General features: G+C 39.3%; 1 protein-coding gene across 1 annotated transcript; it reads left to right on the top strand.

Moving 5' to 3' along the window:
• The first annotated feature begins 267 nt into the window (after positions 1-267).
• LOC132562286 (myb-like protein Q) lies at positions 268-5,381 on the top strand. The gene is made up of 4 exons (XM_060227027.1): positions 268-781; positions 997-1,140; positions 3,954-4,199; positions 5,356-5,381. The coding sequence occupies exons 1-4, from the start codon at positions 268-270 to the stop codon at positions 5,379-5,381; spliced, it is 930 nt and encodes a 309-aa protein (XP_060083010.1).
• Positions 5,382-10,716: the final 5,335 nt, after the last annotated feature.

The following is a 10,716-nucleotide window of genomic DNA, read 5'->3' as shown; positions in this document are numbered from 1 at the left end:
TTAAGATTTCAAATAAAAATTGACTTTAAACCTTGAATGGATGTCGAAGCTAATATTAAGTAATGATACAACAGTTTTTTTCAGTCATGAAGCTGTTAATTCCCTCTGTTTCATTTCGTATGAGTGGTGATGTTCTCAAAAATATCATCATCGCATGCTTATAGTTACACTTATAGTGTTGTTTCATCAGTGTCTTAACTTACACGTGGAAAACAAAATTACAACAACAACAGCTGTAGCAGCAACACAAACAACAACAAACAACATATGCAGCATCAACAACACCGCCACCAACAACAACAACAGCTGCAGCAGCAACACAAACAACAGTTACAGCATCAACAACAACACCGCCACCACCAACAACAACAGCTGCAGCAACAACACAAACAACAGTTACAGCATCAACAACACCACCCCCAACAACAACAACAGCTGCAGCAACAACACAAACAACAGTTACAGCATCAACAACACCACCGCCACCACCAACAACAGCTGCAGCAACAACACAAACAACAGTTGCAGCATCAACAACACCACCGCCGCCAACAACAACAGCTGCAGCAGCAACACCACCACCACCAACAACAACAAAATCTTGATCCAATTTTCAGTTCAGAAACACAAACCACCACGGTAGGAGTATCGAACCTCTCTGGATGTTCACCAGAGGTGGTAAAACCGACTAATCCGTCGCGGCTTATTGACAGAACAACTATACGATATACTTTTACTCTGGATTCGGCATATAATTTATTTCTACGATATTCATCGCATCGTTTGTCATCATTTACTTAATGAAATATTGATGTATTAAGTTTAAACGAACCCAAAACAGAAAACAAATATTAAAATAAAAACAAACGAAAACAAACAAAATAAAATAAAACGGAACACAATGTCAAATTGTATTTACTATACGTGTTTCAATCCCTGCACTCTTCAGTAATCTATATCTTAAAATGTTCTTTTCTTTGAATTTGTTTAATACAGAAATCAAGAAGATATTTTCCCACTTCGATGTAAATGGAGATCAGAGGATTTCCCGATATGAGATTTTGCGTGCAATGCGTTGTATGGGAATTCATCCTACAAATGACGAGTTTGACAAAATGATGCAACCCGTTGACGAGGACAGTAAGTAAACTTTTATTGGTCTTAATGAAAGTACAAAGTTGTCTGTATGTATTCTAATCTATATTTTACATGGCTGGTCTGGTGACGACATTTATTTCGACTAATTTTGTATCATCTTCCATCGCTTCCTTGGTTTCAACAATTTAGGTTCTTATCATGAATGACGGGTCGTAAAAGGACGAAACAGCTGTATGATGCAGCATCAATGGCGAGTCCTAGAAGGACGAAACAGTTGTATAATGTAGTATCAATGACGAGTCCTAGAAGGACGAAACAGCAGTATGATGTAGTATCAATGACGAGTCCTAGAAGAACGAAACAGCAGTATGATGTAGTATCAATGGCGAGTCCTAGAAGGACGAAACAGCTGTATAATGTAGTATCTATGACGAGTCGTAGAAGGACGAAACAGCTGTATAATGTAGTATCAATGACGAGTCGTAGAAGGACGAAACAGCAGTATGATGCAGCATCAATGACGAGTCCTAGACGGACGAAACAGTTGTATGATGAAGAGTTACTGACGAGTCCTAGAAGGACGAAACAGCTGTATGATGTAGAGTTACTGACGAGTCCTAGAAGGACGAAACAGCTGTATGATGTAGCATCAGTGACGAGTCCTAGAAGGACGAAACAGATGTATGATGTAGCATCAATGACGAGTCCTAGAAGGACGAAACAGCTGTATGATGTAGCATCACTGACGAGTCCTAGACGGACGAAACAGCTGTATGATGTAGCATCACTGACAAGTCCTATAAGGACGAAACAGCTGTATGATGCAGCATCAATGACGAGTCGTAGAAGGACGAAACAGCAGTATGATGTAGTATCAAAGACGAGTCCTAGAAGGACGAAACAGCTATATGATGTAGTATCAATGACGAGCCCTAGAAGGACGAAACAGCTGTATGATGTAGTATCAATGACGAGTCCTAGAAGGACCAAACAGCAGTATGATGTAGTATCAATGACGAGTCCTAGAAGGACGAAACAGCAGTATGATGTAGTATCAATGACGAGTCCTAGAAGGACGAAACAGCTGTATGATGCAGCATCAATGACGAGTCGTAGAAGGACGAAACAGCAGTATGATGTAGCATCAAAGACGAGTCCTAAAAGGACGAAACAGCTATATGATGTAGTATCAATGGCGAGTCCTAGAAGGACGAAACATATGTATAATGTATTATCACTGACGAGACCTAGAAGGACGAAACAGCTGTATGACGTAGGATCACTGACGAGCCCTAGAAGGACGAAACAGCAGTATGATGTAGTATCAATGACTAGTCCTAGAAGGACGAAACAGCAGTATGATGTAGTATCAATGACGAGTCCTAGAAGGACGAAACAGCTGTATGATGCAGCATCAATGACGAGTCGTAGAAGGACGAAACAGCAGTATGATGTAGTATCAAAGACGAGTCCTAGAAGGACGAAACAGCTATATGATGTAGTATCAATGGCGAGTCCTAGAAGGACGAAACATATGTATAATGTAGTATCAATGACGAGTCGTAGAAGGACGAAACAGCAGTATGATGCAGTAGCTATATGATGTAGCATCAATGACGATTCCTAGAAGGACGAAACAGCTGTATAATGTAGTATCAATGACGAGTCGTAGAAAGACGAAACAGCAGTATGATGTAGCATCACTGACGAGTCGTAGAAAGACGAAACAGCAGTATGATGTAGCATCACTGACGAGTCCCAGAGGGACAAAACAACAGTATGATATAGCATCGCTAACGGGTCGTAAAAGGACGAAACAGCTGTGTAATACAGACAACTCGTTTTTGGCTCAATAGTAAGGCACAGTTAGTAATATTCGTGGGGAATTTGATTTCGCTATATTCATGGCCATTGAATATAGCGCGAAAATAAATGTCTCGCAAACATTTCTACAGTGACTGAGGAAATTTTTGAAATGATGTGTTACATCTGTATACACGGACCGATTTCATAGGTACAAAAGGACTGCGCGATATTAAATACCGGTGAATTATTCCTGACCGGAACAACCGCGTAATATGAATCCCGCGAGACTAAACAATTATATAGTATCTAAGGTATTGAAAGGTGTTGTTTACTTGTACAATCGTCGACACAAGTGATATGTGACTGTAACATCGTGGTTACCATTTAATAACCAGAAATGTGCTAAAATATTGCTATCAATGTGAATCTGAATCTTGAACATCTATGGTGAAGAAAGCAATAAAACTGACAATGTTTGTTACTGATTCAGATCTTGAATAATTAATATACAGAACGATTTAAAGGGAATTTTTGATGAGTTGACACTGTATATGTTGGCTTATATCAGTCAGTCTATTTGGCCAGATTATCGCGCGCTGTGACAGTAACCAATAAATCGAATTCTGTTACCACCGAAAGACAAATGTCGATATATTTTTTTTCACATAAGCGAGCGTACAGTCTAATAATTAGCTGTATTTTAAGTTCAACAGCACTGATTTTTTTTCTTCTTCATTTGTGTGTCGATATTTGCCATTGTACGGCATTGCTTTAAGTGTAGGCAGTTGTGTATTATCAGATCATGAACTAGCACTGGCGTAGAAATATTGCAACTAAGGTATACAAGTTGATGATGTTTTCTCTTGTAAAAAAAATAAAAATATAAAACGATAAACACGTACTGATTAGTTGTTATTCCTGGGCGTTATGAATGTCAACTAAATAAAGGCAACATAATTTTCCCTTTCAAGTTGGCATTCATATTGCCTATGAATGCCAATAAAAAGCATTTCAATGATTATCTATTTTTATATTGTTTATAATTCCAGAGGATGGGTATGTCAGCTTCAGTGAATTTGAGAAAGTCATGATGAGGTCAATTTCACTACAAGAATACGAGGGAAAAGTGCTGAGGGACTCATTCAAGATGTTCGATTTAGATGGAGATGGTTACATCTCTAAAGATGAGCTCAAGCAAATCCTCACAGCAGCCGGGGACAAGATGGCGGAACAGAAAGCCGAGGAACTCCTTCTGGAAGCCGATACAAACAACGACGGAAAGATCAGTTATGACGGTAAGCTCGAAGTAACCGAAAAAATATTAATTGTGATATTTAAGAATATGTTACCATATTTGTTATTTTTTAAAATTTGTTTTTGTTTGTTTGTTTGTTTTTTGTCAGTTTTTAAACTAAAATTAGCTCCAGTGACACTACTACACTTGCTACTAGATATTGGCTCGAGACGAAGTTTAAACAGTCTAAACCTATATCATACATATATTGAACAATCTGCTCGCACTCCCTCATCCTTTTAGTATCATTTTATCCAGTCCTTCAGCGACAAACATTTTTTTCTTTTTCATTATTGATGTCAGAAGTGAAATGATACCTTTTTGATTATACGGGTCTGTCGTGTGTCCCTTAGGTATCTGCATCTTCGATACTCCAGGGGTTACATCACTTTCACTCTCTGTTCCCCTGGAACCATCCTCGATACTCAAGGGCTACGATCTCTTTCGCTCTCTACACCGCTGAAACCATCCTTGATACTCCAGGGGTTACACTGTCGCTCGCTGCACCCTTGGAACCATCCTCGATACTCCAGGGGCTACGATCTCTTTCGATTTCTGTACTGGAACATTTTACAGCAAAATCGAAGGTTCCGTTTGCGACACTTTGTGGATATGATGAGATGATAATTTTGGTTTTGTGCATCTTTCGAATATCGTGGTTGCATTACAGTATGTTGGTATGGCTTTGAATTTGGCTGTCACACATTTGTGATCTTCAAAGGAGCGTAGCAGTCTGTGATTCTTCAGACTTTTTTTCTCTCGAAACCAGCTCTGGACCAATTAAATTACTTCACTTGTGCCTTAGATTTTGTCATGATGAAGTGTTCCAGGAGTGTAGAGAGCGAAGAGACCCTATGAATATCGAGGCTGAGGTCTTTGACGGGTCTTTGATTCCTTTTGTTGTCTCTGTACTGTACAATAGTGTTAAACAATTTTGAGATTGGCACAGTAAAATTATTTTCCATTCATGTATTTAGCCCTATTTCATTTGAGAAAACAAATGATTCTTTCTTTGCTAGCTAAGACTTATTTTTCTTTATACAAAACTCCAGACATGAAAAGGAGATTCCATAACAACTGAAAGTTTACATTATCTAGATAGGAATGGGACAGGAGATGTAAGCCTCATTTAGACATGTATGTTTTCTTCTTTGCAGAATTCGTTGCCACGATATGCAAGTAATGAGAAATGAATCATAACAACGAACAGGGATCAAGGAATGAACGAATATGTACATTCACAAAAAAAATGTCTGCTCGAGACGGAAAAACTGAAATGAAAGGTCTTTTTTGCAAGTGTTTTGCGTTATGTGTGATAAATGAGGGAGAAAATGTGAGAAATAGCAAATAGAAATTAACTTGTTGTAATATTTATATATATGATTGTATGTTTTTCATTTAAATAGCTTCGCGAAGGGAAAGTGTCACATTTTGCGTTATCTTGTCGTCCTTGTTTTGTTCTTCTCTGTCTTCCTTTCTTGGTGTATGTTTGTATGTGAATGACTAACTTACATATGGAAACTTTGTTATTTCAACTTATAAAAATCACACTTGTTGTAAGCAAGAGAGGGGTCTAACTTTGGGAGGAAACCTGTATCATTTCTATCCCTTCGGGGAATCGAACCCCAAATGGCTAGGTGATAGACAAGTGTGTTACAACTGTGCCACCAAACCACCGCCTGATCATGATGATACAATGCTTTCTAGAAGAAGATGTGTTGCTGCTGCTGCTGATGATGATATATTGGTACATTTGTATGTGTCTATGTTTTGTTCAAATCTTGCGAAATATACAACAAATTTAAAAAAAAAAAAAACACGCTTCAGTGCAAACATGGATCAGGCTGTTCAAAATGTGCACTTTCTTGACCAACTTGCGCTCGTTATTAGGCAGTGCCTACTTCATATTATATACATATTACGTATTTATAAATTCCGTGTTTATAGATCTCGTATTTCTCGTGTTTATAGATCTCGTGTTTAAAGATACTGTGTTTATAGATATCGTATTTCTCGTGTTTATAGATCACGTGTTTATAGATCTCGTGTTTATAGATCACGTGTTTAAGGATCACGTGTTTATAGATCTCCTGTTCATAGATCACGTGTTTATAGATCTCGTGTTTATAGATCACGTGTTTAAGGATCACGTGTTTATAGATCTCCTGTTCATAGATCACGTGTTTATAGATCTCGTGTTTATAGATCACGTGTTTATAGATTTCGTGTTTATAGATCACGTGTTTAAGGATAACGTGTTTATAGATCTCGTGTTTATAGATCACGTGTTTATAGATCTCCGATCAGGGTAAATGTCTTGAATATTCACCTATCAAGTGAAAAATATCACGTACATGTTATCAGTGTTTGTTTCTCAATTCAGATGCTATAAGTTTGTATCTAAGAAGATACTTTTCAAATCTAAATGTTTTCATGAATTAACACAACAACCATTCTCATTATCTTATATATATATATAGTTAGTGGGCAGTACGTTCTTTTCGTATATGTCGCTATATTATAAGAATAAACGACAAACAATCTTCGTGAAAGATTTCATCTTTGATATCCAGAGGTTACGATCACTTACGCTCTGTCCTCCTCTGGAACATTTCATTGCAAAATTGAAGGTATAAACAAACTAATTTGATTGGTCTAGAGCGGATTTCAGGAGAGAACAGACTGATCATTCGAACAATAATACGCTTCTTTAAAGATTATAACAGAGACAGAAAAATTCAAAGCCAGTGCAACATAGAAATACCGAAAGGTGACCTTTAGATTCGTTTGGTGTACATCAGCAGATCCAACTAGTCTCGTCTTATCAACAATGTGTTACAAATGGAACCTTCATTTTGCCATGAAATGTTCCAGGGGTGTAGAGAGATTGTAATCCCATGAGTATCGAGGATGGTTCCAGGGATGTAGAGAGCGATAGTGAGTGTAACCCCTGGAGTATTGAGGATGGTTCCAGGGATGTAGAGAGCGATAGTGAGTGTAACCCCTGGAGTATTGAGGATGGTTCCAGGGATGTAGAGAGCGATAGTGAGTGCAACCCCTGAAGTATCGTATTCCGAGGATGGTTCCCCTGAAGTATCGAGGATAGTGAGTGCAACCCCTGGAGTATCGGGATGTAGAGAGCGATAGTAGAGAGCGATGGAACCCCTGGAGAGTGCAACCCCTGGAGTATCAAGGATGGTTCCAGGGATGAAGAGAGAGAAAGTGATCATAACCCTTGGAATATCGAGGATGGTTCCAGGGATGTAGAGAGCGATAGTGAGTGCAACCCCTGGAGTATCGAGGATGGTTCCAGGGATGTAGAGAGCGATAGTGAGTGCAACCCCTGGAGTATCGAGGATGGTTCCAGGGATGTAGAGAGCGATAGTGAGTGGAACCCCTGGAGTATCGAGGATGGTTCCAGGGATGTAGAGAGCGATAGTGAGTGGAACCCCTGGAGTATCGAGGATGGTTCCAGGGATGTAGAGAGCGATAGTGAGTGCAACCCCTGGAGTATCGAGGATGGTTCCAGGGATGTAGAGAAGGACAGTGATCGCAATCCCTGGAGTACTAGTATCAAGGATGGTTCCAGGGTTATAGAGAGGGATAGTGATCGTAACCCCTGGAGTATCGAGGATGGTTCCGGGGGGATAGAGAGTGATAGTGATCGTAACACATGGTGTATCGAGGATGGTTCCAGGGATGTAGAGAGCGATAGTGATCGTAACCCCTGGAGTATCGAGGATGGTTCCAGGGATGTAGAGAGCGATAGTGAGTGTAACCCCTGGAGTATCGAGGATGGTTCCAGGGATGTAGAGAGCGATAGTGAGTGTAACCCCTGGAGTATCGAGGATGGTTCCAGGGATGTAGAGAGCGATAGTGAGTGTAACCCCTGGAGTATCGAGGATGGTTCCAGGGATGTAGAGAGCGATAGTGAGTGGAACCCCTGGAGTATCGACCCTGTAGTATCGAGGATGGTTCCAGGGATGTAGAGAGCGATAGTGAGTGGAACCCCTGGAGTATCGAGGATGGTTCCAGGGATGTAGAGAGCGATAGTGAGTGTAACACCTGGAGTATCGAGGATGATTCCGGGGATGTAGAGAGTGATAATGAGTGTAACCCCAGGAGTATTGAGGATGTATAGTTTGTAAAAACTCTTGCAAAAATTAATACATGTGTATATATGCCAGGCAATCAGTTCTGTATATTTGTCATAAGGACGTCAGTTCAACAGCTAGAAATTGACTTTATGGTGTTGTCTTGTTTTATGTCGTTTGCTAAGAACGTGGACTTTTAAATAAAAATCAAATAAAAGTCATAATATTGAAGTTTTATCGTGTATTTCCAGTGTTTTATTTTATCTTTATTACGTCATCATGACGTCATTTTGCTTCTCTCTGTGAACCTGGGTCTGTATTCCTGTAAACTTTGTACGGTTGCAGATACATGTGGTTGTCATTAAACACAAATGAGAACATTTAGGGGCATGCCTTGAATGTATTTCCTGCCAAACATGCTGCAACAGAGAAAACCTTGTTAAAAAACCTTGTTCTTTCTGTACAGAAAAACCATACTTCCTTCTTCAAGGCCATTTTATTGTTTCTATGTCGACGACGACACTTTCTCCACTGAGACTGGAGTTGTGGGGCGGGGGTTGTCAGAGATACAGTCTGTTTACATAACAATGACAGTGATAGATTGGAAGCGAACTCACTGCTTTCATCATAATGAAATAATGAGCCTCCCCCTCCCTGCCACACACACAACGGCGTTGAAATGCGAGAATATATGTTGTCTCACCCTCACCCGAGGAGTTGGAGGTGGGGGGGGGGGCAAAATTTCTTCTTATATAGTCTTGAGTCACCATCGCCTTATGCAGTGGATTGTGAACAAAATCTCTAAATACAAAATAAAAGTCATCCTCATCCAAGGCGATGAATTGGAGGCAAAATCTCTTCGTATATCATATTGAGTCACCTTCGCCTAAGGCTGGGGTTTGAGATAAGAATACCTACGTACATAATATCGAGTCTCACTCAACCGAGGAGTCGAGTTACGAGCAAAATTTCTGATAGTGTAATATTGAGTCACCAGTGCCGTAGACGGTAGATTGAGAGCAACATATTTACTCATAACACATTGGGGTCACTCTCGCCTAAGATGGTGGTTAGAGGCAAAATCATTAATTACATAATATTATTCACCCTCATCGGAATATTTTCATATTTTTGTTATACAACACACTGCCTTGCTGTCAGATTAGCTCAACACCCTGTTTGAACCAAGTTGGGTCCACTTCATTTCAATTCGGTAGGACGAACTGACCAGAAGGCCAGACTGACCGATAGGGGACAACATGGAAGGCCTGAATGACCCATGGGTACAACATGGAAGGCCTGAATGACCCATGGGTACAACATGGAAGGCCAGATTGACCCATAGGGGAACACATGGAAGGCCAGATTAACCGATAGGAGACAGCATGGAATGCCAGAATGAGCAATGGGGGTCAGCATGGAAAGACAGAATGACGGCGGGGACAGCATGGATGGACAGACTGCCTGATATGGGACAACATGGAAGGACAGACTGACCAATGGGGGACAGCACAGAAGGACAGACTGACCAATGGGAGACAGCACAGAAGGACAGACTGACCAATGGAGGACAGCACAGAAGGACAGACTGACAGATATGGGACAGCACAGAAGGACAGACTGACCAATGGAGGACAAAACAGAAGGACAGACTGACCAATTGGGACAGCATATTTTGACAACCTCATCAGTCATCAGCCAATTTGTCTATGTTGCCATATGAATTCATCTTCATCAAGAATGTAGATAAACGAACATATTCAGTTGAAGCAGAAAATGAATTCATGGGCTTGTATGCAGTAAGAAATGTTGTTGGATATTCTAAAACGAAGATCTTTCATCTTTTTAAAATTCAAATCTCAAAATAATTCACTTTCAATCGATCTTGAAAAGAAGAAAAGTTCAAGAAACATTAGAGACTAAGATAGAAAAGAATTGTAACAAACATAAATGTAAAGAAATCTGGACAAAACATTGAACTTGTTACATGTTTGTGTTTATTTGTCCTTCTAATGTGATATCACCATTACAATTATTTACAGGAACATTACAGGTAGAGTACATAAATATCACAATGTATACAAAGATATGTTATATCCTGAGCTAATCTCTGTCGGAAATAAAATAGATTGTTTTAAAAGCTCCTACAGTTTGCTAAAATTTTCTACAAATTGTATCAAACAGAACTAAATAATCTCTATCATCTATATAAAAGCATAGGTTCTTCATCAAGAATTAGTACCATAAAATTGATTAACTAATCAAATTGTTTTGTTTATTTTTGAAAATAAATACATATTTTTTAGTTGATATAAGTCTTAAAAAGATGGTCCAGCTTCAACAGAACAAAATATTAGATTTTTTTTCATCTTTCTTTTTTTATTTTTTTTTTGTATGTGTATCTGAATTTTATTCCAATATTAT

The sequence above is a fragment of the Ylistrum balloti genome, unplaced genomic scaffold (assembly GCF_031769215.1).
Source record: "Ylistrum balloti isolate Yb309-2 unplaced genomic scaffold, AGI_CSIRO_Ybal_v1 Utg371388, whole genome shotgun sequence".
Lineage (NCBI taxonomy): Eukaryota > Metazoa > Mollusca > Bivalvia > Pectinida > Pectinidae > Ylistrum > Ylistrum balloti.
This window is presented reverse-complemented; position numbering and strand designations above follow the sequence as displayed.

Excerpts from the sequence above, each read along its gene's own strand:
- LOC132562286 (XM_060227027.1), top strand. The coding sequence starts at position 268 with ATGCAGCATCAACAACACCGCCACCAACAACAACAACAGCTGCAGCAG. Across the intron at positions 1,141-3,953 it reads GCAACCCGTTGACGAGGACA|AGGATGGGTATGTCAGCTTC; the intron begins GTAAGTAAACTT and ends TTATAATTCCAG. Across the intron at positions 4,200-5,355 it reads CGGAAAGATCAGTTATGACG|AATTCGTTGCCACGATATGC; the intron begins GTAAGCTCGAAG and ends TCTTCTTTGCAG.